The sequence below is a fragment of the Caretta caretta genome, chromosome 1 (assembly GCF_965140235.1).
Source record: "Caretta caretta isolate rCarCar2 chromosome 1, rCarCar1.hap1, whole genome shotgun sequence".
Lineage (NCBI taxonomy): Eukaryota > Metazoa > Chordata > Testudines > Cheloniidae > Caretta > Caretta caretta.
In genome coordinates, this window is record NC_134206.1 from 120,706,179 (window position 1) to 120,732,271 (window position 26,093).

At 48.3% G+C, this 26,093-nt stretch overlaps 1 protein-coding gene and 1 long non-coding RNA gene across 6 annotated transcripts in view; one reads left to right on the forward strand and one right to left on the reverse strand.

Annotated features, from left to right (window-relative positions):
* Window positions 1-263: 263 nt before the first annotated feature.
* On the reverse strand, window positions 264-9,475 carry LOC125640262 (uncharacterized). The gene is made up of 4 exons (XR_007357755.2): window positions 9,393-9,475; window positions 1,444-1,532; window positions 761-910; window positions 264-592 (listed from the first exon to the last, which is right to left on the reverse strand). It is a non-coding gene; the product is annotated as an uncharacterized LOC125640262 (long non-coding RNA).
* Window positions 7,552-26,093, forward strand: part of LOC125640250 (inosine-uridine preferring nucleoside hydrolase) — a 33,351-nt gene continuing 14,809 nt past the window's right edge. For 2 of the 5 annotated variants that reach the window (XM_048858595.2, XM_048858632.2), the window contains exons 1-3: window positions 9,414-9,547; window positions 11,756-11,815; window positions 12,438-12,628. In XM_048858595.2, coding sequence (XP_048714552.1) covers window positions 12,449-12,628 — 180 coding nt within the window. In that variant the 5' untranslated portion in view covers window positions 9,414-9,547; window positions 11,756-11,815; window positions 12,438-12,448. Of the gene's footprint in view, window positions 7,612-9,413; window positions 9,548-11,755; window positions 11,816-12,437; window positions 12,629-24,359; window positions 24,431-26,093 lie in introns of those variants that run through there. The other 3 variants (XM_048858605.2, XM_048858614.2, XM_048858622.2) reach the window with 3 other exon arrangements.

The following is a 26,093-nucleotide window of genomic DNA, read 5'->3' on the forward strand; positions in this document are numbered from 1 at the left end:
ATAACCCCCACTAGCAAGAGACTGGACCGCAAATATTTTGTCCTGTTGAACGGTTCCGAGTTTCTGTTTACACACCCATCACCCAATTCACTAGTGGTTGAGGGGGCCAATCAGAAAAATAAGCACCAGTACTTCCAATTTACCCCATCTGACAAGGATAACAAGACTCTGGACTCCTTTGGGCGCAAAGTGTATTCATCTTCCGAATTGCAATATCGAGTAGCTAATTACATGGCACTCTTAGCAAAATATGACCACAAAAATTATGCTGAAGTAATGCAATTTATTGACGATGTGTCAGAAGACAAACAACAACAATTCAAAGCAGTGGTGTCTGAGGGCCAATTGATCTCCCGCACAGCTCTTCAGGCTGCCCTCAATGCTGTTGATGCAGCCACCAGATCCACAGCCGTGGCCATCATCATGCGGCATGCCTGATGGTTTGCTTCTTCCTCCTTTCCCAAGAAGATACAGAGCACTGTCAAAGATGTCCCCATCGAAGGGGACAAGTTCTTCACCTCTATGACCAATGAGGCCCTCCATTCCATGAAGGACTCACTTGCCACACTCAGATCTTTAGGCATCCAGCCACCTGCCCAAAAAAGAGGCAGTACAGATATCAGCCATACCAACGGTCGTGTTACCATGCTTTTGCGCAAAATCAACATTTCAGACAATATGATATGCAGTAACAACAATGCCATAAACCCAGAACCTAAGGACATTGCCCTCCATAATCGACGGCGACCCACTCTCCTACCTCAAATAAACAAATTTGAAGTCTTGGTTGAGGGTATAGAAAGAAAGCCTCACACCCTCTTCAGCACCAGTTTCAACCATCCATTTCTTTGGACACCATCTACGACTGTTTCTTACCAATTGGGAAGCCATCACTACGCACAGATGGGTCCTGGAAATGATCAGATCTTGTTATGCCATCCCTGTCCTCTCCTTACCCCCCACTCACCCTCCCACCCCCTCCCTCTTCAGGGACCCCTCCCATGAACATTTGCTCCGTCAGGAGGTACAGCACCTCATACAACTAGGAGTGAGACAGCAGATACCAGCTCAACATAGAGGGAAAGGGTTTTACTCCCACGCTACTTCTTGGCAGAAAAGAAAAATGGTGGATGGCACCCTATCCTTGATCTTCGATGTCTAAACAAGTTAGTCATGAAACAGACATTCCGGATGGTTACTCTGCTAACAATAATTCCAGCACTAGAGCAGGGAGATTTGGTTTTCAACCCTCGACCTCTAGGACGCATATTTCCATGTCACTATCCTGCCCATCATCGTTTTCTCAGATTTGCCATGGGAGTGGAACATTATCAATACAGGGTCCTGCCCTTTGGCCTTTCCACTGACCCATGTGTCTTCTCAAAAGTACTAGCAGTCATAATAGCACATCTCAGAAAGAAAGGAGTCCTCATTTTTCCTTACCTAGACAATTGTTTCCTCAAGTGCCCCACTCAATTGGAGGCGATCCAAGTGACTTCTGCAACCGTGCACTGCTTCCACGCCATTTGGGTCTGCAAATAAACAGAAACAAATCTACCTTACGACCTACCCAACAAATACACTTCATCAGGGCCCACCTGGATTCCACCACGGGTCTTGCCTCTCTTCCCTAGGACAGATTCCACACAATGGGCACCCTCATTACCCAGATATACGTCAGCCCACAGGTTATAGTCTGAGATTCTCTGCAGCTGTTAGGACACATGGCCACTGCTTCCACATTTGTGGTCCCAAAAGTCCGCCTGTACATGCGATGCCTTCGCAGGTGGCTAGCCCCAGTATACAAACCAAATATCCACAGATTAAACAAATTGCTAACTATGCCCCCGAAAGTCAAGGACTTGCTCCTGTGGTGGAACTCTCCTATCAACCTCTGTGCTGGGGTTCCCTTCTGACAAGAACCCCCTTCAATTACCATCACTATAGATACATCCCTCACAGGATGGGGCACGCAAATGGGCACCTCACCACTCAGGGCCTCTGGTCCTCTATAGAAACTAAGCTTCACATAAATCTACTAGAGCTCAGAGCCATACGCAATGCCTGCCTCCATTTCCTTCCCATTATCCAAAACCGCAGAATTCGGATCATGACCGACAATATCGCATGTATGTTTTATGTGAACAGACATGGGAGAGCCCGAGCCCGGTTCCACACCCTCTGCACAGAGGCGGTAAAACTATGGAACTGGTGCCTTCAATACAATATCCATATCTCCACCTCATACCAGCCCACTTCTCAGAACACGACCACAGATGAGCTTAGTCAATCCTTCCCCATACAGCACGAGTGGGAACTTGACACCATTCTATCCAGCATTTTTCAGACCTGGGGTTATCCCCAACTGGATCTATTTGCCATGGCAATAAACAAAAAACGCCCGACATTCTGCTCCAGAGCAGGCCTAGGGAAACACTCTTGAGGAGATGCCTTCATGCTCCCATGGAACCTTTCATGTATGCGTTTCCACCAATACCTCTGTTGAACAGAGTAATACAGAAGACAAGAACAGACCAATCCAACATCATTCTAATAGCCCCATCGTGGCCCAGACAACCATGGTATCCCTTCCTCATGTGGATGTCAGTCAAGCCACCGATTTCCACCCCCCCCCAGCAACCTCCTATCACATCGCAGGGGCCAGCTATTTCACCCCGACGTACAATGACTCCACCTGAGGGCCTGGCTAATCAATGGTTCTCTAATGAGGAGTTAACATGTTCTGAGCAAGTGCGGACAGTTCTACTACACAGCAGGACACACCACGCGCACTACTTACCTACATAAATGGAAGAGGTTCACATCTTGCTGTACTGCCAAACAGACCTCCCCAGTTTCCGCCCCACTCCCACTGATACTGGATTATCTGCTGGACCTTAAAACATCAGGTCTTTCCACGAGCTCGCTCAAGGTCCACCTCACTGCAATCACCAGAAGATCGACAACACTATGGTCTTTGCCCATCCAGTAACCAAAAGGTTCCTGAAGGGCATCCAAACATAAAACCGCCTGCTGTGCCATGGGTCCTCCACCTGGTCCTCAAAGCCCTGAGGGATAAACCCATTGAGCCAATGGCTACGTGCTTCCTTCTCCACCTATCCATGAAGACCGCCTTTCTGATAGCAATCACGTCTGCCAGACGAGTAGGAGAAATGGGAGTGCTCATGGCAGAACCTCCGTACACCATGTTCTTCCATGATAAGGTCACACTTTGCACACATCCAAAGTTCCTGCCTAAGATACACTCTTCCTTTCACCTCAGTGAGCCAATACACCTACCAACATTTTCCCCAAAACCTCATGCTAATGCTTTTGAAACAGCAATGCACACTCTTGATGTGCTCAGGGCACTATCCTTTTACCCGGATAGAACAAAACCGTTTAGAAACCTGCCCCAAACTTTTCGTCTCTACCACTCAGCAATCACAGGGAAAAGCTATCTCTACCTAGAGACTCTCCAAATGGATTGCAGACTGCATACGTCTCTGTTACCAACTGAAGCAAATACACCCTCTGACATCAATTAGGACACACTCTGCTAAAGCTGTCTCCACCTCCACTGCCTTTCTCCGTAATGTTCCGTTTTCTGACCTATGCAAGGCAGCCACCTGGGCATCGAACGTTACCTTTGCCGATCATTACGCGCTCATGCACACTGAAGCATCCGACACCAAGATGGGTAGAGCTGTCTTGTCAACAGCCTTCTTATCTGATCTGAAGTCCCAACCATCCTAAGACGTACTGCTTTTCAGTCACCTGAAGTGGAGCACCCACAGGGACATCTCTCGAAGAAGAAGAAGAAGAGGAGGAGGAGGTTACTCACCCTGTGCAGTAATTGACGTTCTTCGAGATGAGTGTCCCTGTGGGTACTCCACTACCCACCCTTCTCCCCTCTACTTCGGAATCTGGAACGCACTCCGTTGTAGAGAAGGAACTGAGGACCCCGGGCCGTGCACGTGCTATTCAAACACTGACAGCTTGTGAGGCAGGCACTGCGTGTGCACGGCCCATAGGGGTACTGCTGTAGGAATCTCCGATCGAAAGTGCTGGGACGCACCTTGACCTGAAGTCCATCCCGGATTTACCATGGTGTCAATGGCGCCATAGCGCCAGGCCCAAGCTCAGAAGGGGGCTAACACTCACTTTCTCCCCTCTTGTAGCGCTGCAGAAATGGAGCCTTAGAGCAGCAGGGATCCAGCATGGGAGCTGAGAATCTACGGGGCCCTGGGAACTGTCGTTTCTTGGCCAGCTCCCTGCCTATAGTGCTGGCCCTAGAGCAGGGAAGGAACTAGATTTCCCAGCATTCCCTTGGCTGCTATCAACAGGAAAGGGAGGGGGAGGAAGTGGGGAAGCTGTGAGACCCCATGCACCGCAGCTTGCTGTGAATGGAGAGCTGGCTGCTAAAAGGGGGTGGTACTGTGAATGGGGAACATGTATGCCCAAGGAGTAGAAGGCTTTGGCCCCAGATATCACCCTCAGAAGACTTCCCCAGACTGGATTAGAGATGCTGGTGTGCCCTCATCGGGCAGCCCCCAAAGGAGGAACTGGGTGGACTAAATGGACAGTGCACCTCTCTGTCTGAAGCCTAGCAAGGGAGATATGTAGATCCCACCAGAAGTTAACATGAAAAGTAAGGGAGGGGAGGAGGACCTGGGCAGCTTCAGATACAGTACAGGAGGATTTCCACTTCTGAACCATGAAAGCAGAAATTGACTTTTCCTTTCCAGATTTACCTAATATTCAGAAAGGGAATCTAGCACCTGCCTTCCAGGTTTGAACACCCTCAAAATTCAGGAGTTCTCAAGCTCAATTTGGGCAACTGCTACTTCGTTTCTCCCAAATCAAATATGCTGATCCACTGTAATTTGTTGTAGAAAAAGTAGGATAAAATTGAGCAACAAATGCTGGGGTCTTCCCAGTGCTAACTAGGACTGGAATAGCTATTTTCAACAGCCATTACCATTTTTTTTTTTTTTTTTTTAGTTTGTTTAAAAGGAAGACAGTAATATTGCATTGGCAAATTCCCTATAGAAACGAAAGAGTGGAACAAAAGAATAATAAAGACACCTCAACTTTTCCTCATTTATGTAGGACAGTCTTATATGGATCCAGATATCCTCCAGTGACACAAACTGAAAATTGTTCCACTTTGCTGCAGTTCTGTAACCAGGCGGGAACCAGTCCTGCGTGTGTTCTGTGCATATCCAAAATTCTTACTGAATTCAGAAGTGCCTGGCTTTTGTGACCATACTACCTGATATTTTCAGCCCTGGTAAGCAAAGCAGGTTTACATTTAGTAATTGGGTGGGAAGCCTCTCAGAAAAAGTTAGGTGCCGTAGGAAGTGTTGCTTATTCACTCGGTAACGTGAGACCTTCCTGTTACAACAGTAAACCAGTGCAGCATAGAATGCACTTTGCTCCTAGAGTCTAGAATGAGGTCCTTTGCTTCTATATGCAGCCCATTAAAGACAACGAAAAGACTCCCACTCACTTCAAGAGGCTTTGGATGGAACTGGTTATTCACAGGGTAACTCCACCGTCTTCACAGGGTCCTGGTCCCACAGCAGAGGGGGGGCATGTGAGCTTGTTGCAGAGCTGCTGCTCAGGGATGGGAACCTCCTGGCACCCCAGCTTCCAAAATCATTCAGGCTGCACTTTCTGCAAGACTATGTGCTAGCTGAGGGGTGCATGGGAATTGGTGGCCTCTGCTGCAGGTGATGGGTATCTCAGGTACTTAAAGCCATAGCCTAGAGGAGGGAAGTGCATAACTGCAGAGTCTGCAGCTGCCTAGGGCCAGCGCTGAGGATCTAGAGTCCCTAGTGCCACCGTTGCAAGGTTCAAGCATGCTCAGCCTTGGAATCGCCACCCGTCCCTTGACTAGTAGCTGCAGCTATCTAAGGCTGGCCTCTGGCAATTGGCCACATAGCTGTAGCCAGAGAAGCTGCAGGTGGTTCTGTGACTACTGGGGGCCATTAAGCTAGAGCAGATAAAGAAACTGGAGTTAACCTCAAGGAACAGAGGTCACCAGTAGGAAAGGAATGTCAAGGGGAGCAGGGAAAGAGGAAGCAGGTCAGGCTTGCAGCGGGAGGATAGCCCCAGCTGGTTGGGGCGCATGTCCAAAGTAGAAAGGAAACAAGTATGGGGAGAGGTAGTGGTGATCAGGTAGTAGACTAGCATGTAGAAGGGAGCAGAGGGAGAAAGGCTGGTGTCTTCAGATTCCCAAGGGCTAAGTCCTCACTTTGGGGAAATTGTGTTTGCAAATGGCTTGCTCAAATGGGTGCTGCGGGAGGGATTTGTCAGAACTGATCAGGTATCTGCTTGCTTTGGAACTTTGAGCTGAGACTAGGACCACATACAGTGACTGGTGACACAGGGGGTACTGGAGACATGGCTATAGAAGGTCTGAATGAGGAAGGAGATAAATCTGTGGGGAGTTTCCCTAATCACTATGAAAGTTCTGCCCACATGGGTGTACAGCTCATTTAGAAAAACTGGGGGCTGAGGGAGCTGTGTATGGCAATGCATATAGTCATGTAGAGGTGTATGATCAAAACGAAAAATGTCTCTGAGATTCAGTACCGGGTATACTATGGCACCAATCGTACTGCCACACCAGGCCCACACTCGGAGCCCACAATGACTACATAGGGGCCCACAAAAGGTTAATCCGACCCTACCTGAAGTGGAGCACCCACTGGGACACCCATCTCAAAGAACAACAGTTACTGCACAGGGTGAGTAATCGCCTCTTACTTTTTTCACACCACTCAAGGTTTTATAGACTTCTATCAAATCCCCCTTTAGTCACCTCTTTTCTAAGATGAACAGTCCCAGTCTTTTAAATCTCTTCTCATATGGAAGCTGTTTTGTACCACAAATTATTTTTGTTGCCTTTCTCTGGACTTTTCCAATTCTAATATATATTTTTTGAGGTGGGGTGATGAGAACTGCATGTGTTGTTCAAGGTGTGGGCATACCATTGATTTATGTAGTGGCATTAAGATATTTTCTGTCTTATTTTCTATCCCTTTTCTAATGAGTCTCAACATCCTGTTTGCATTTCTGACTGCCGCTGCACATGGAGCAGATGTTTTTCAGAGAACTATCTATGATGACTCCAAGATCTTTTTCTTGAGTGGTAACAGCTAAATTAGACCCCGTCATTTTGTATATATAGTTGGGATTATATTTTCCAGTATGCATTACTTTGCATTTAATCAACATTGAATTTCATCTGTCTTTTTGTTGCCCAGTCACACACCCTGAATCTGTGAAAAAAAAATCTAGAACATGGTAGGACTGATAGTTATTTGACATCTATTTTTATTGTGCAGGAAAACTGAGAAGTGCAAAGGTCTGAGCTTTCAAATACATAATCAATGGAATTTTATCTTATGCCAGCACATTGAGTAAAGAGTGAAAAGAGTCCCAAGTTCATATACAACACTACACACACAGCTTCTGTTTTCAGCAAATTATGAATTAACTGGTATGTTATAAAGTTCTCTACTTCCAGATCAAATTCCAACATACTTGGAAAGCAGCAGCAAGCAAAACACCAGATTTGAAAAGTAGCACAAAACATACCAGGTAACTATATGCTAATTTAACGTCAGTTGTGGGGATATTGTTGGAAATTTAATATAAGATCACCTTGAAGAGCAGTAACATGACGTGAGAACATAGGTAGAGTTTTGAGAAGAAAAAGCCATGCTTGACTAATTTACTTGCATTGTAAATCTGTGTGTTTATAAGAAGAAAAGGAGTACTTGTGGTGAATACAGACTAATGGGGCTTCTACTCTGAAACCTGTGTGTTTATAAGGTTTCAGAGCAGTATGTCTGTCAACATGGTACTAATGGTCACCTTTCAATTGTAACTATGTGGAATGAAAACTATTTGAAGTCCTTAAAATGGTAACTTCTCTCACAGGGAGGCTTGCCAGGTGGGTATCTCTAAAGATCACTTCTGGGAGCTGTCTTGTTTCTATTCTAAGCTTAATAAATGTGTTTTTCTTAAACCAAATACAAAAAGAGGACACCGCATGAATCAGGTTCCCAAGGCATGTTGTTAAATGATGGAATCTTGTTCCTAGGCTGGGTCTATGCAATTACTTTTAACCAATTTAACTATTTTTGTTATGGTGTTGATTTTATTACTAGTATAGTTAAATCAACCCTAATGAGGATGTTGTTCTACTGGTAAAGTTTTTTAGCATAAATTTGTGGGAATACACTATACTGCCACAAGTGTTAATTTGTGGAGATAAACTATACTGCTTTACATAAGTATATACACTAGGCCATTGCTCTGCTCTAACTACATCAGTTTCAAAAGGAGATAGCAATAGAAAAACTGTGTGCAGCCCTGTACTTAACATCTCCATGTGGCTCAATGGCTACTGTGGTCCAGCCACCTGCCTGGAGAAGGTTGATGCTGAATGCTGTTAGCCACGATACTATGAAGTTTGTAACAGGTTTGAGATAATCAGTCCCTGTCTGAATGTGACTGTGGTGGCAACACTAGCCCCACCATCCATGGGACAGCAGGGAGCTCTGGGCAGGCTACTAGCTAACAGGTCCTGGATTCTTTGCTGGGCCATGGGGTGATGGGGAGGCCTGCTCACATGCGTGATGGAGGGTGTGACGGGGAGTGATGGGGGGAGGGGGTTGTTGAGCCATGGGTGATGGGGGAGCTGGTTAAGTGGCCAGGGTGGTGGGGGTGCCTTGCTGTATGATGGAGTTGGGGGTGGTTGCATGGCCGGAGTGATAGGCGTGGCCAGTTAAGTGGCCAGACTGCTGGAGGGTGGGGCCAGGGCGAGGAGGGAGACTTGCTGGGTGACTGGCGGGGGTTGATAGAGGGCCCTGCACGGGCAGAGCCTGAGGCGGGAACTTTGCAGTTCTGTAGCATGACCTGACCCTGGGTGCGTCTACATGGCACCGAGACACCCCGCAGCTGCCCTGTGCCAGCTGGCTCGGGCTCTGGGGCTTGTTTCATTGCTGTGTAGCTGTTCGGCTCCTGCCAGGCAGGAGGGTCCCAGAGCGCGGGCGCGGCCCAAGTACAAATGTCTACACCGCGAGGACCCCGGCCGGCTGCCCGAGTCCCCGGCCCACATCCGCAGGCAGGGGCCAGGCCCCGGCGCCTGGGCGCCCCGTACTCGGCACGCCCCCGTGCCGCCACTGCTCCCAGGAGCGCCCGCCCTTGCCGCGGCTGGCGCTGGGGGGCGGGGCTAGGCCGGCATCCGCCGCCGGGACGCCGCTCAGGGGCGTGGTCAGCCCCCTCGCCCCCCCCCCCCGCGCTCCCCCGCCTCCGCACGCAGAGCGAGCGCACCCGCGCCCCTCCCGCCCTCCCTCGCCCAGGCGTTAGCTCACGTGACACCTCCCCCAGCCCCCTCCTCGGCTCTTCCAGTTCAGGGGCGAGACTCGTGGGGTGGGGGCGGCTCGGGATTGGCCGCAACGTCGCCCAGCGGGCTCGGCTCCCAGAGCGGGGGCGGGGGCTGGCCCCTCCCTGGAGCCCCAAACGAACGGTAGGGGCGCGCGCGCCTCGCTCCGTGCCGGGCGCTACGGGGATGCGCCGCGGACGGGAGCCGGGGCGTCTTCGGCTGTGGGAAGCGCCGCCCCCGGGGTTCCGACGCGCGGCGGGAGGCGGCCAGGTGCTGCGGTGGTGGGCGCAGGCGGTTCGCCCCCTCCCTCCCCCCCCCCCCGCTGTGGGGAGTGCGCGGCTCTGTTTTTTACCCCGGCAACTAAAAGCTGCCGGCGCTGAGCGGGCGGGCGCTTTTTGGACTCCCGCCCCGTGGTTTGCCGGCGGGAGGTTTGGGGCTCGTGAGCGGGAACAAGCCCGAGCAGCATCCGTCTGTCTTGACCTTACAGCGGCGTAGCGCGGGTGCGCCGGGGGGGGGGAGGGCAGTCTGCCTCAAAAACGTGAAAAATTCTGCCCGCCCTATTTTCAAATGTTGCAAAATTCTGCAAATGTTATTTGTCAAAATAACACCACATAATCCCACCAGTTTCGATTATTTTGGTCATTTATGTCAAAATACCTGTCAGCAAGTATGAATAGAACAGCACATAAAGAGAAAACGGGCACTTGTGGCATGTTAGAGACTAACAAATTTATTAGAGCATAAGCTTTTGTGAGCCACAAGTCCTTTTCTTTTTGGGGATACAGACTAACATGGCTGCACTCCGAAACAGAAAACAATACAGACACACATTCCCCCAGGAGCAAAGAGTTAAAGAAACCCCTGTGGCAACCTGGTTCCTGCTTCTCTGGCCCCTTCCCCAGCCCAGCCCGGGGAGGCCAGACAACCACAACGTGCCCCTCCCAGAGCCCAGCCATGGGGTCCCACCAGCCCAGACACCTGCTACCTCCTCCTGAGCATCCAGTGGCCTCTAATGTCAGCCAGCATCACTGCAGCTCATTTTTGTGGCAGAAAGGAAATTCTACACAAAAAACATTAATTTCTGCAAATTTTGCGTTGTGCAGTAGCACAGAATTCCCTCAGGAGTAGAATGTGGCAACTTATATCACTTTTGCTTGGGGTCATTGGAACAATTTGCCATCACTGACAATTTTTAAAGCAAGGTTGGATGTTTTCCAAAAGACATGTGCTGGTAATTGTTTTAGGTGAAGTCCTATGGCCTGTGTTTATACAGGAGTGCAGACTACATGGTCCCTTCTGGCCTTGGAATCTATGGGTCTCTGGAGATTTGATGTGGGTTGACAGCTTTAGATTGACATGTTTTAGCAAAATGCTTTTCCTGGCATTGTACATGTTTTCTTCATCTGTAAAATCAGTGGGAGTTTCCTGCTGATTTTCAGAAACTGGCTACCTAAGGCACCTGGCAGAACCTGTTTTGGAATATTACTCTCCCATTATTGCTTAATCAATTAATTGGGTGGCTATAATGCAGAGAAACAATGACAGAAAAAAAAATTCAGTCTTCTCTGCCGCAAGACTTCTCAAATGGGCCCGAGCAAGGAGCACCTTGTTAGAGGTGAAGGTAGGGGGGAAAACAACTGAATACAGCTGTCTCAGGAATACCTGGGGGTGTGTGATTGAGGAGTGTGTCAACACACATTCCTAATAGCAATTTTTCTCCAGAAGTATTAAACAAATCTAAGGGTGGATCCAAAAGATGAACACCGAGAACTGTCTCATGAAAGTGTAGCTAGTGGAGTGTTGTTGAGAGCACTGAATTAGATTATGTGAGATAAAGGCGCGGGAGGGCTGCGAGAGGTATTTGGGACTTTGTTGACTCAGATTCAATTAAAAGGGAGATGTCCGCGGATGTGCTTTGAACTTCAGAGATAAACTAAGTCACAGAAAGCAAATGGAGTAACCTATCATTAATGTCAACAAGATTTAACAGTTGCATAGGTGTCAACTCCATGGGTGCTCTGGTGCTGGAGCAGTCACAGGGAAAAAAAATAGTGGGTGCTCAGTACCCACTAGCCACAGCTGTTCGGCAACACCACCAAATAGCTGATCGGCAGCTGCCATCAAACAGCTGTTTGGAGGCTGAGGGAAGGGTTTGGGGGAGGGCGGAAAGCAGGGAGGGGCAGGTGGGCGGGGGGCCTCGGGGAAAGGGTGCAGGGCTTTGGGACGGAGCAAGGGTGGAGCACCTCCAGGGAAAACTAGAAGTCAGTGCCTATGAAGGTATAAGAATGTAAGGTAGCAGAAAATGGTTGCAGTTCTACTGAGTATGAATAATATTTCCTCATCTCATTTAAGATAATTGCAGTGGAGACCATCATAAACTATTTTCTATTTGGGAAGGAAGCTTTGAGGAAGGTAAGTGTTAAAGCTGTGTCCCAGCTCCTATAATTGTGTGCTGGTTTCCTTGATTTCAGATTCCTCCCCCACCCCCCATGTGGGTATTGCCTGTACCTCCCAGATTATAATTTACTTAATTGTCACAAGGAGTCTACATTACTACTCGCTTTTTTATAGGGATTAAGAAATCATCTCAATTTTAAAATAAACTGGTATTAGGTGGTAATTTATAATTTCCCCAATTATTTTAATTGGGTGTATATGAATATGATAGATTTTATTTTTTTAAGTCACTGCGCAAATGTTGTAGTTAACGTATAAAAACTTCTCAAAAGTCCCAGTTAGTTAACCACTCATTTTTAGCTTCCTGTTGATCTACAAATCAGTGATTCTTGACATTTTCTTTTAAAATAGAGGTGGATTAATTTTATGGTACATAAAACATTACACAAAAAATCAGATGTAAACCTGAAATAATAAAAAAAAGTGTGTAGACAAAGGTTTTGGCAAATAACCTACAGGGTTTGAACTGAAACCCAGTTAAAATGTAGCCATATCTTTAGAATATGTTTTCTCCACATGATCTACAGTATCTTAATTATTAGGTTAGTTGTCTAATCCACTTGTAACTGTTTTGTAGGTATTTAAAAAATGACAAAGTTGCTGTTGATTGATGTTGACTGTGGAGTTGATGATGCTCAAGCCATAATGATGGCTCTGGCATCTCCCAGTGTTGAAATCCTGGGAATTACTTGCTGTTATGGAAACACACAGTTGGAAAACGTCTGCAAAAATGTACTTCGTGTGCTACAAGTTTGTAACAGGCTTGAGGTAATCAGTCTCTTAAATGTATGTGAATGGGTTCATCTTTGTGTCAGGTCTTGTTTAAAAATCATCAACTCGCTTAGGGTAGGGTCACCTTTTATAGTTTCTCCTCCATAAATAATTTCTTCGCTGATGTAGGGTAATTTTTGACTTGTTTGTTGTTTCATCATATCGATCCCAGGAATAGTAATAGTAATTTTCCTAGCTCCTTTAAAAAAATATCCTATAAGTATATATATTTTTCCTGGCTGATGTAAAATTTCTGCCCTTTTCATAAAGGCTCTGTAATTTTAGTGCCACTAATTTGATCATTGCTAAGATATTTTTTGGAATTGATGCTGTAATATTGCTTCTTCAAGTGATTGTCCAAATGGATTCCATACACTGCGTGTATGCATCCATGCACGTGAGATTTTGATACTTTTGGCCAGCAGTGTTCATTGAGACCATGCTGTGCCTTGGGTGCCCTTGTGCCCCCTTCTACCTCCCCCTTAATGGGCATAAAGGGTGGAGTAGGCCCAATTGTCCTTTAGCTCCTTCTTTCTTCCTGTGGCAGCTAGCATAGGTATGAGAGGATGAGTTCTAAAATCTTGAGGGACATGGAAGCAATTTGAGTTGGAAGCAATTGGTTGAATTCACTAGCTACAGATAATACTTTGTTTAATAAATCAGTTATAAATGTAAAACATGTTTTGATACATTTACTTTTTTTCTCATGTATCCAGCACATTTAAGCTAGTTTTCTTAATAAAATAATTGCTGTTTTGTGCATTTTTAATGGATTTGAATTTCCATTCAAATTGACACAAATCACAAGTAAAAAATTATTCATTATCTAGTAAAGAAAAAAAGGTGAATGACATTTCTTAACATAAGAAAAATGTAAACAATAAGAATCTGAATAAATGTAAGTTAAGGTATATAGTTGCTCAAGTAAGTAAGTAAGTAAGTGTGGGTGTGTATTATAGCCTCCTGATTAGCAAAAAGTAGTACCAAATTTAGTATAAAGGCTGTATTTAGTTCCAAATCAACGTGTTTTAATGGTCACCAACCAATGAGAGTCAACCATTCTTTAGCAAAATAACTAAAAATTACAAAAGCAAAATAAGATTAAAACCAATTATTTAAACCAGTGTTTCCAGCCTGCTGATTTAAATTGCTTTGATTACATCATTCCGACTTCCTGAGACATACCAAGAAAATCATAGCAAACTGGGTCATTCTGCATCCTTCTGCAGCAGGGAGGCTCAACATGAGCATTCCCATTAATGAAGGTCTGCTAGAGCCTGCATAAGCCATCTGACATACATCTGTATCCATCCTGTCCATGTCAAAAAGAGTGGACAGTGGGCACTGGGTTCCTGCTTCTTATTTGATTTTCTGTTTACATCCAACACTGGGTTCTTTTCTAGTGGCCGCACAACAGGAGAGAACAAAACAGCAGGGACCTTCTAAATGTATGCCAAGAGAAGAGGATCCAAAAAAGGCTGGATCTATTCAGCTACAAGGTGTATTTAACAGCTGTGCTCCAGAGGAAGGTGGCTAACTATCCAGCCTTTCAAAATACGACTTTTTAAACTGGAATCGATTGTCTCAATTTATAATTGCTCGGTGAGCACCAAGAGGAGATGTGCTGTTGCCATTAAAGATTTCAGGTGACTGCATGTACTTCTCTACAGTCTATGCTGGACATGTTGGACATGTTCCGCTGGTTGGAAGGCATGAGATGCTCTGTCCTGAGATGGGGGGTTTCACGACCACCACTCCCAAGAGAAGGAGGCGGGTGGTGGTGGTCGGGGACTCTCTACTCCGGGGGACTGAGTCATCTATCTGCCGCCCTGACCGGGAAAACCGAGAAGTCTGCTGCTTGCCAGGGGCTAAGATTCGCGATGTGACGGAGAGACTGCCGAGACTCATCAAGCCCTCGGATCGCTACCCCTTCCTGCTTCTCCACGTGGGCACCAATGATACTGCCAAGAATGACCTTGAGCGGATCACTGCGGACTACGTGGCTCTGGGAAGAAGGATAAAGGAGTTTGAGGCGCAAGTGGTGTTCTCGTCCATCCTCCCCGTAGAAGGAAAAGGCCTGGGTAGGGAACGTCGAATCGTGGAAGTCAACGAATGGCTACGCAGGTGGTGTCGGAGAGAAGGCTTTGGATTCTTTGACCATGGGATGGTGTTCCATGAAGGAGGAGTGCTGGGCAGAGACGGGCTCCACCTTACGAAGAGAGGGAAGAGCATCTTTGCGAGCAGGCTGGCTAACCTAGTGAGGAGGGCTTTAAACTAGGTTCACTGGGGGAAGGAGACCAAAGCCCTGAGGTAAGTGGGAAAGCGGGATACCGGGAGGAAGCACAGGCAGGAATGTCTGTGAGGGGAGGGCTCCTGCCTCATACTGAGAATGAGGGGCAATCAGCAGGTTATCTCAAGTGCTTATATACGAATGCACAAAGCCTTGGAAACAAGCAGGGAGAATTGGAGGTCCTGGTGATGTCAAGGAATTATGACGTGATTGGAATAACAGAGACTTGGTGGGATAACTCACATGACTGGAGTACTGTCATGGATGGTTATAAACTGTTCAGGAAGGACAGGCAGGGCAGAAAAGGTGGGGGAGTAGCACTGTATGTAAGGGAGTAGTATGACTGCTCAGAGCTCCGGTACGAAACTGCAGAAAAACCTGAGTGTCTCTGGATTAAGTTTAGAAGTGTGAGCAACAGGAGAGATGTAGTGGTGGGAGTCTGCTATAGACCACCGGACCGGGGGGATGAGGTGGATGAGGCTTTCTTCCGGCAGCTCGCGGAAGCTACTAGATTGCATGCCCTGGTTCTCATGGGTGACTTTAATTTTCCTGATATCTGCTGGGAGAGCAATACAGCGGTGCATAGACAATCCAGGAAGTTTTTGGAAAGCATAGGGACAATTTCCTGGCGCAAGTGCTAAAGGAGCCAACTAGGGGGGGAGCTTTTCTTGACCTGCTGCTCACAAACCGGGAAGAATTAGTAGGGGAAGCAAAAGTGGATGGGAATCTGGGAGGCAGTGACCATGAGTTGGTTGAGTTCAGGATCCTGACACAGGGAAGAAAGGTAAGCAGCAGGATACGGACCCTGGACTTCAGGAAAGCAGACTTCGACTCCCTCAGGGAACGGATGGGTAGGATCCCCTGGGGGACTAACATGAAGGGGAAAGGAGTCCAGGAGAGCTGGCTGTATTTCAAGGAATCCCTGTTGAGGTTACAGGGACAAACCATCCCGATGTGTTGAAAGAATAGTAAATATGGCAGGCGACCAGCTTGACTTCACGGTGAAATCCTAGCGGATCTTAAGCATAAAAAAGAAGCTTACAAGAAGTGGAAAGTTGGACATATGACCAGGGAAGAGTATAAAAATATTGCTCGGGCATGTAGGAATGAAATCAGGAGGGCCAAATCGCACCTGGAGCTGCAGCTAGCAAGAGATGTTAAGAGTAACAAGAAGGGTTTCTTCAGGTATGTTGGCAACAAGAAGAAAGTCAAGGAAAGTGTGGGCCCCTTAATGAATGAGGGAGGCAACCTAGTGACAGAGGATGTGGAAAAAGCTAATGTACTCAATGCTTTTTTTGCCTCTGTCTTCACAAACAAGGTCAGCTCCCAGACTGCTGCGCTGGGCATCACAACATGGGGAATAGATGGTCAGCCCTCTGTGGAGAAAGAGGTGGTTAGGGACTATTTAGAAAAGCTGGACATGTACCAGTCCATGGGGCCGGACGAGTTGCATCCGAGAGTGCTAAAGGAACTGGCGGCTGTGATTGCAGAGCCATTGGCCATTATCTTTGAAAACTCGTGGCGAACGGGGGAAGTCCCGGATGACTGGAAAAAGGCTAATGTAGTGCCAATCTTTAAAAAAGGGAAGAAGGAGGATCCTGGGAACTACAGGCCAGTCAGCCTCACTTCAGTCCCCGGAAAAATCATGGAGAAGGTCCTCAAAGAATCAATCCTGAAGCACTTACATGAGAGGAAAGTGATCAGGAACAGTCAGCATGGATTCACCAAGGGAACGTCATGCCTGACTAATCTAATCGCCTTCTATGATGAGATTACTGGTTCTGTGGATGAAGGGAAAGCAGTGGATGTATTGTATCTTGACTTTAGCAAAGCTTTTGACACGGTCTCCCACAGTATTCTTGTCAGCAAGTTAAAGAAGTATGGGCTGGATGAATGCACTGTAAGGTGGGTAGAAAGTTGGCTAGATTGTCGGGCTCAACGGGTAGTGATCAATGGCTCCATGTCTAGTTGGCAGCCGGTATCAAGTGGAGTGCCCCAAGGGTCGGTCCTGGGGCCGGTTTTGTTCAATATCTTCATAAATGATCTGGAGGATGGTGTGGATTGCACTCTCAGCAAATTTGTGGATGATACTAAACTGGGAGGAGTGGTAGATACGCTGGAGGGGAGGGATAGGATACAGAGGGACCTAGACAAATTGGAGGATTGGGCCAAAAGAAATCTGATGAGGTTCAATAAGGATAAGTGCAGGGTCCTGCACTTAGGACGGAAGAACCCAATGCACCGCTACAGACTAGGGACCGAATGGCTAGGCAGCAGTTCTGCGGAAAAGGACCGAGGGGTGACAGTGGACGAGAAGCTGGATATGAGTCAGCAGTGTGCCCTTGTTGCCAAGAAGGCCAATGGCATTTTGGGATGTATAAGTAGGGGCATAGCGAGCAGATCGAGGGACGTGATCGTCCCCCTCTATTCGACATTGGTGAGGCCTCATCTGGAGTACTGTGTCCAGTTTTGGGCCCCACACTACAAGAAGGATGTGGATAAATTGGAGAGAGTCCAGCGAAGGGCAACAAAAATGATTAGGGGTCTAGAACACATGACTTATGAGGAGAGGCTGAGGGAGCTGGGATTGTTTAGTCTGCGGAAGAGAAGAATGAGGGGGGATTTGATAGCTGCTTTCAACTACCTGAGAGGTGGTTCCAGAGAGGATGGTTCTAGACTATTCTCAGTGGTGGAAGAGGATAGGACAAAGAGTAATGGTCTCAAGTTGCAGTGGGGGAGGTTTAGGTTGGATATTAGGAAAAACTTTTTCACTAAGAGGGTGGTGAAACACTGGAATGCGTTGCCTAGGGAGGTGGTGGAATCTCCTTCCTTAGAAGTTTTTGAGGTGAGGCTTGACAAAGCCCTGGCTGGGATGATTTAATTGGGGATGGGTCCTGCTTTTGAGCAGGGGGTTGGACTAGATGACCTCCTGAGGTCCCTTCCAACCCTGATATTCTATGATTCTATGTCTGACACCACAGTGCACACAATAGCTACTGCAATAGCCAGGAGGAGATCTTTGTGGCTTCAGTGTTCGAGGATCCCCAGGAAACTCCAAGCAAGAACCTCTCATTTGATGAAGCCCTGTGGCCTCCAAAAGATTCAAGGCAACTCTGCTTTCTTTAGGACTTTGAGTTCCAAGTGAGCTGTAGTTCACAAAAGCTTATGCTAAAATAAATTGGTTAGTCTCTAAGGTGCCACAAGTACTCCTTTTCTTAACCCAAGAAGGAAGCAGCCACATCAACATCCTATAGACAGCACACCTCAGTCCAGTTTTACAGTCAGTCACATGGTACTTCAAAACTGCCAATGAAGAGAGAGAGATTCCACTGGAGACAACCCTCTGCCTCCTCTGCTGCCCCACAGTCTTGGGGTTCCACTAGGTAGCAGGTGCAATGCAAAGTGGAGAAACTGATAGGATGATCAGAGAACTTTGTTTGTTCTACATCTCCCCCCTTGGCAACTACCTCTTTTATTTTGGAGAAATTTGAGCTGAGGTTACCTCAGATTTATAGGTCCCAGAGATGGTAACAAAGGGGCATTCAGTTTCAATTCCATCCTTCTCTCCACCCTCCTACTGCCTCCTTTCCTGGCTCTTTTCAGGGAACTGTCTCGTGAAAGACCATCAAAATAGGAAGTACTGTCCCTTTTACGGCTGGGAGCAATGCAAGGGTTGGCTTTTTACTCCCATTACTTTTTTGATCACAAAGAAGAAAGGGGGATGATAGCCTATCTTGGATCTTCACTGAGAGCTGTGGGCAGCCCTGCCTGAAGATGGTCAACGTAAAACACTGTCTCGCAGCCCGCCAGCGGATTACTCTGACGGGCCGCAAATTGCCCACCCCTGATCTAGATTATGACCTTCAAATTCAGGACCTCTGGTTCCCTCAGGAAGCTTGCTGCCATATATATGTGTTAGGGCTAGGTATCAGCTTGGTATGCAAAGCATTCCTGCCTCCTCTTTAGGAATTCTGAATACAAGTGTTGACAGACAATACCACAGCTGTAGATTATGTCAACAGGCAATGGGGAACAAGATCATTCTCACTCTGTCAGGAAGCCATGGGACTACGGAATAGATACATTCTGAACCAAGTTACATGTGTGGCTGTGCACCTTTTCAGCCTTCTGAACACCTTGACAGATCAACTCAGCAGGCAATTTCCTGACAACAAGTGGGCGCTCAAAGACTCAGTCTTACAGAACATCTTTTGTAAATGGGGATTCCCAAGAGTAGCAACAGACCAGAACAAGTGTCAGACATTCTTCTATTCCAGAAGGGGTGCAAGCTAAGGCTCCCTGACAAATGCCTTTCTCATCCCTTGGATGCCAGGGTTGAAGTATGCCTTTCTGCCAGTCCCTGTGATACTCAGGATACTGAGGCAGGATTCAGAGTTATTATGATAGCCCTAGTATGGGCCAAGCAGTTCTGGTATTTGGATTTCATGAACCTTTCAGTGCAGCCACTTTATCACCTTACCTGCTCTGCCTGACAGTCTTCCAGAATTGTCAGATCTTGCACCTCGATCCAGTATCTTTACACCTGACAGCCTAGATCAGTGGTGGGCAAACTACGGCCCGTGGGCCCCATCCGACCCATCGGACCATTTAAGCCAGCCCTCAGCTCCCACCGGGAATCGGGGTCAGGGGTTTGTCCTGCTCCGGCGCTCCAGCTGGGGAGCGGGGTCAGGTGCTTGCCCTGCTCTGCATGGTTCCCAGAAAGCAGCCAGCATGAACCCCCTCCGGGTCCTACGTAGTACGCGGAGGTGCGGCCAGGCGACTCTGCGTGCTGCCCCGTCCACAGGCGCCGCCCCTGCAGCTCCCATTGCTGCGGTTCTCGGCCAATGGGAGCTGCAGGGGTAGCACCTCTGGATGGGGCAGCGCGAAGAGCTACCTGGCCGTGCCTAGGAGTCAGAGGTGGGATATGCTTCCGGGAGCTGCTTGCAGTAAACGTTGCCCAGAGCCTGCACCCCGCAGCCCCCCCGCCCCATGCCCCAATCCCCTGCCATAGCCCTGATCCCCTTCCTGCCATCTGAACCCATTGGTCCCAGTCTGGAATACCTTCCTGCACCCCAAGCCCCCTCAGCCCCACCACTGAGCCTGCACCCCCAGCCAGAGCACTCATCCCCCTCCCCAGTACCTCAATCCCCTGCCCTGATCCCCCTCCTGCCCTCTGAACCCCTTGGTCCCAGCCTGGAGCCCCCTCCTGCACTCCAAACCCCTCAGCCCCACCCCAGAGCCTGCACCCACTCCTACACCCATACCCCCAATTTCGTGGGCATTCACAGAATCATAGAATATCAGGGTTGGAAGGGACCTCAGGAGGTCATCTAGTCCAATCCCCTGCTCAAAGCAGGACCAGCCCCCAACTAAATCATCTCAGCCAGGGCTTTGTCAAACCTGACCTTAAAAACCTCTAGGGAAGGAGATTCTACCACCTCCCTAGGTAACTCATTCCAGTGCTTCACCACCCTCTTAGTGAAAAAGCTTTTCCCTCATATCCAGCCTAAACCTCCCCCACTGCAACTTGAGACCATTACTCCTTGTTCTGCAATCTGCTAGCACTGAGAACAGTCTAGATCCATCGTCTTTCAGGTAGTTGAAAGCAGCTATCAAATCCCCCCTCATTCTTCTCTGCTGCAGACTAAATAATTCCAGTTCCCTCAGCCTCTCCTCATAAATCATGTGCTCCAGCCGCCTAATAATTTTTGTTGCCCTCCGCTGGATTTTTTCCAATTTTTCCACATCCTTCTTGTAGTGTGGGGCCCAAACTAGACATAGTACTCCAGATGAGGCCTCACCAATGCTGAATAGACTGGACTTATCACGTCCCTTGTTCGTGGCCCACCATACAATTTCCATACCCTGATGTGGCCTGCAGGCCAAAAAGTGTGCCCACTCTGGCCTAGATGTTGTGTGGATGACGTCTACTGAAAGAAACTGTTCAGCTGAGATTCAGAACATTCTGCTTCAAAGCAGGGAAACCTTCAACCTTACTTCTAATGCTAAATGGAAGGCGTTTGCTACTTGGGATGCCAGTGGTAGTTGTCTTCCTTGACATCATTAGTTTCAGCAATAGTGGAGTATTTGCTAGCCCTGAAACAGTCTAGACTTTACATCAGGTCATAAAGGTCCATGTAGCAGCAATGTCTGCACATCATCCCTCACTCCTGGGTAATACTGTATTTTCCCACTACATAGTAGCAAGATTCTTAAAGGCCTCACATGTTTTTCCCCCAATGCAGGAGCCCCCCGCCCCCTTTTTGGGACTTCAATACAGTGTGGCAAAATAGTAGTTATTAGCAGCGTTGCTGGGTTCCCACTTCGAACACAGTACCGAGGCAAGTGTCGACTTCTGAAGTGTTGCACTGTGGGTAGCTATCCCACAGTTCCCGCAGTCTCCGCTGCCCATTGGAATTCTGAGTTGAGATCCCAATGCCTGATGGGGCTAAAACATTGTCGCGGGTGGTTCTGGGTACATATTGTCAGGCCCCCGTTCCCTCCCTCCCTCCGTGAAAGCAGCAGCAGACAATCATTTCACGCCTTTTTTCTTGAGTTACCTGTGCAGACGCTATACCACGGCAAGCATGGAGCCCGCTCAGGTAACCGTCACCGTGTGTCTCCTGGGTGCTGGCAGATGTGGTACTGCATTGCTACACAGCAGCAGCAACCCCTTGCCTTGTGGCAGCAGACGGTACAATAGGACTGGTAGCCGTCATCGTCATGTCCGAGGTGCTCTTGGCCACGTCGACCAGGAGCGCCTGGGCAGACATGGGCGCAGGGATTAAATTTGGAGTGACTTGACCAGGTCATTCTCTTTAGTCCTGCAGTCAGTCCTATTGAACCATCTTATGGTGAGCAGGCAGGCAGTACGGATTGCTAGCAGTCCTATTGTACCATCTTCTGCCAGGCAGGCAAGAGATGAGGATGGCTAGCTGTCCTATTGTACCATCTTCTGCCGAGCAGCCATGAGATGTGGATGGCTTGCAGTCCTTCTGCACCGTCTGCTGCCAGCCAAAGATGTAAAAGATAGATGGAATGGATCAAAACAAGAAATAGACCAGATTTGTTTTGTACTCATTTGCTTACCCCCCTCCCCCCGTCTAGGGGGCTCATTCCTCTAGGTCACACTGCAGAGAAGAGAAGGTGCAGCAAGGTAAATCTAGCCATGTATCAGTCAGAGGCCAGACCAACTTGCTTGTTGCAATAAGAACAATTACTTAGGTGCACCATTTCTTATTGGAACCCTCCGTGAAGTCCTGCCTGAAATTCTCATTGAAGTAAAGCCACCCCCTTTGTTGATTTTAATTCCCTGTAAGCCAACCCTGTAAGCCATGTCGTCAGTCACCCCTCCCCTCCGTCAGAGCAACGGCAGACAATCGTTACACGCCTTTTTTCTGTGCAGATGCCATACCAAGGCAAGCATGGAGGCCGCTCAGATCACTTTGGCAATTAGGAGCACATTAAACACCACACGCATTGTCCAGCAGTATATGCAGCACCAGAACCTGGCAGAGCGATGCCGGGCAAGGAGGCGACGTCAGTGTGGTCACGTGAGTGATCAGGACATGGACACCGATTTCTCTGAAAGCATGAGCCCTGCCAATGCATGCATCATGGTGCTAATGGGGCGGTTCATGCTGTGGAACGACGATTCTGGGCTCGGGAAACAAGCACAGACTGGTGGGACTGCATAGTGTTGCAGGTCTGGGACGATTCCCAGTGGCTGCGAAACTTTCGCATGCGTAAGGGCACTTTCATGGAACTTTGTGACTTGCTTTCCCCTGCCCTGAAGTGCATGAATACCAAGATGAGAGCAGCCCTCACAGTTGAGAAGCGAGTGGCGATAGCCCTGTGGAAGCTTGCAACACCAGACAGCTACCGGTCAGTTGGGAATCAATTTGGAGTGGGCAATTCTACTGTGGGGGGTGGTGTGATGCAAGTAGTCCACGCAATGAAAGATCTGCTGATATCAAGGGTAGTGACGCTGGGAAATATGCAGGTCATAGTGGATGGCTTTGCTGCAATGGGATTCCCTAACTGTGGTGGGGCCATAGACGGAACCCATATCCCTATGTTGGCACCGGAGCACCAAGCTGGCGAGTACATAAACTGCAAAGGGTACTTTTCAATAGTGCTGCAAGCTCTGGTGGATCACAAGGGACGTTTCACCAATATCAACGTGGGATGGCCAGGAAAGGTACATGACGCTAGCATCTTCAGGAACTCTGGTCTGTTTCAAAAGCTGCGGGAAGGGACTTTATTCCCAGACCAGAAAATAACAGTTGGGGATGTTGAAATGCCTATAGTTATCCTTGGGGACCCAGCCTACCCCTTAATGCCATGGCTCATGAAGCCGTACACAGGCAGCCTGGACAGTAGTCAGGAGCTGTTCAACTACAGGCTGAGCAAGTGCAGAATGGTGGTAGAATGTGCATTTGGACGTTTAAAGGTGCGCTGGCGCAGTTTACTGACTCGCGTAGACCTCAGCGAAACCAATATTCCCACTGTTATTACTGCTTGCTGTGTGCTCCACAATATCTGTGAGAGTAAGGGGGAGACGTTTATGGCGGGGTGGGAGGTTGAGGCAAATCGCCTGGCTGCTGGTTACGCGCAGCCAGACACCAGGGCGGTTAGAAGAGCACAGGAGGGCACGGTACGCATCAGAGAAGCTTTGAAAACCAGTTTCATGACTGGCCAGGCTACAGTGTGAAAGTTCTGTTTGTTTCTCCTTGATGAAACCCCCCGCCCCTTGGTTCACTCTACTTCCCTGCAAGCTAAGCACCCTCCCCTCCTCCCTTCAATCAGCGCTTGCAGAGGCAATAAAGTCATTGTTGCTTCACATTCATGCATGCTTTATTCATTCATCACACAAATAGGGGGATGACTACCAAGGTAGCCCAGGAGGGATGGTGGAGGAGGGAAGGAAAATGCCACACAGCACTTTAAAAGTTTACAACTTTAAAATTTATTGAATGCCAGCCTTCTGTTTTTTGGGCAATCCTCTGTGGCGGAGTGGCTGGTTGGCCAGAGGCCCCCCCACCGCATTCTTGGGCGTCTGGGTGTGGAGGCTATGGAACTTGGGGAGGAGGGCGGTTGGTTACACAGGGGCTGTAGTGGCAGTCTGTGCTCCAGCTGCCTTTGCTGCAGCTCAACCATACACTGGAGCATACTGGTTTGATCCTCCAGCAGCCTCAACATTGAATCCTGCCTCCTCTCATCACGCTGCCGCCACATTTGAGCTTCAGCCCTGTCTTCAGCCCGCCACTTACTCTCTTCAGCCCGCCACCTCTCCTCCCAGTCATTTTGTGCTTTCCTGCACTCTGACATTATTTGCTTCCACGCATTCGTCTGTGCTCTGTCAGTGTGGGAGGACAGCATGAGCTCAGAGAACATTTCATCACGAGTGCGTTTTTTTTTCTTTCTAATCTTCACTAGCCTCTGGGAAGGAGAAGATCCTGTGATCTTTGAAACACATGCAGCTGGTGAAGAAAAAAAAAGGGACAGAGGTATTTAAAAAGACACATTTTATAAAACAGTGGCTACACTCTTTCAGGGTAAACCTTGCTGTTAACATTACATACATAGCACATGTGCTTTCGTTACAAGGTCGCATTTTGCTTCCCTCCACTGCGTGTCTACCCCCTCAACCCTCCCTGTGGCTAACAGCGGGGAACATCTGTTCATCCACAGGCAAACAGCCCAGCAGGAACGGACTCCTCTGAGTGTCTCCTGAAGAAAAGCACCCTATTTCAACCAGATGACCATGAATATCATCTCACTCTCCTGAGGATAACACAGAGAGATAAAGAACGGATGTTGTTTGAACGCCAGCAAACATACACTGCAATGCTTTGTTGTACAATGATTCCCGAGTATGTGTTACTGGCCTGGAGTGGTAAAGTGTCCTACCATGGAGGACGCAATAAGGCTGCCCTCCCCAGAAACCTTTTGCAAAGGCTTTGGGAGTACATCCAGGAGTGCCGCGAATGCCAGGGCAAATTAATCCTTTCACATGCTTGCTTTTAAACCATGTATAGTATTTTAAAAGGTACACTCACCGGAGGTCCCTTCTCTGCCTGCTGGGTCCAGGAGGCAGCCTTGGGTGGGTTCGGGGGTACTGGCTCCAGGTCCAGGGTGAGAAACAGTTCCTGGCTGTCGGGAAAACCGGTTTCTCCGCTTGCTTTCTATGAGCTATCTACAACCTCATCATCATCATCATCTTCTTCGTCCCCAAAACCTGCTTCCATGTTGCCTCCATCTCCATTGAAGGAGTCAAACAACACGGTTGGTGTAGTGGTGGCTTGACCCCCTAAAATGGCATGCAGCTCATCATAGAAGTGGCATGTTTGGGACTCTGACCCGGAGCGGCCGTTCGCCTCTCTGGTTTTCTGGTAGGCTTGCCTCAGCTCCTTAAGTTTCATGCGGCACTGTTTCGGGTCCCTGTTATGGCCTCTGTCCTTTATGCCCTGGGAGATTTTGACAAAGGTTTTGGCATTTTGAAAACTGGAACGGAGTTCTGATAGCACGGATTCCTCTCCCCATACAGCGATCAGATCCCGTACCTCCCGTTCAGTCCATGCTGGAGCTCTTTTGCGATTCTGGGACTCCATCATGGTCACCTCTGCTGATGAGCTCTGCATGGTCACCTGCAGCTTGCCACGCTGGCCAAACAGGAAATGAGATTCAAAAGTTCGCGGTTCTTTTCCTGTCTACCTGGCCAGTGCATCTGAGTTGAGAGTGCTGTCCAGAGCGGTCACAATGGAGCACTCTGGGATAGCTCCTGGAGGCCAATACTGTCGAATTGTGTCCACAGTACCCCAAATTCGACCCGGCAAGGCCGATTTAAGCGCTAATCCACTAGTCAGGGGTGGAGTAAGGAAATCGATTTTAAGAGCCCTTTAAGTCGGAATGGGGCTTCATCGTGTGGACGGGTGCAGGTTTACATCGATTTAACGTTGCTAAATTCGACCTAAAGTCCTAGTGTAGACCAGGGCTAAGAGTGGAATTCATGTGAACAGTTACTCAAAGAAGAAAGAACAGTTATGTATGCTACAGTTCGTGTGGTTTTGCAAGATATTATACACATGGATTCCACAAGCCACTCTCTTTCCCTGTGTCAAGGTTCCTCCCCCACTCTGAACTCTAGGGTACAGATGTGGAGACCTGCAT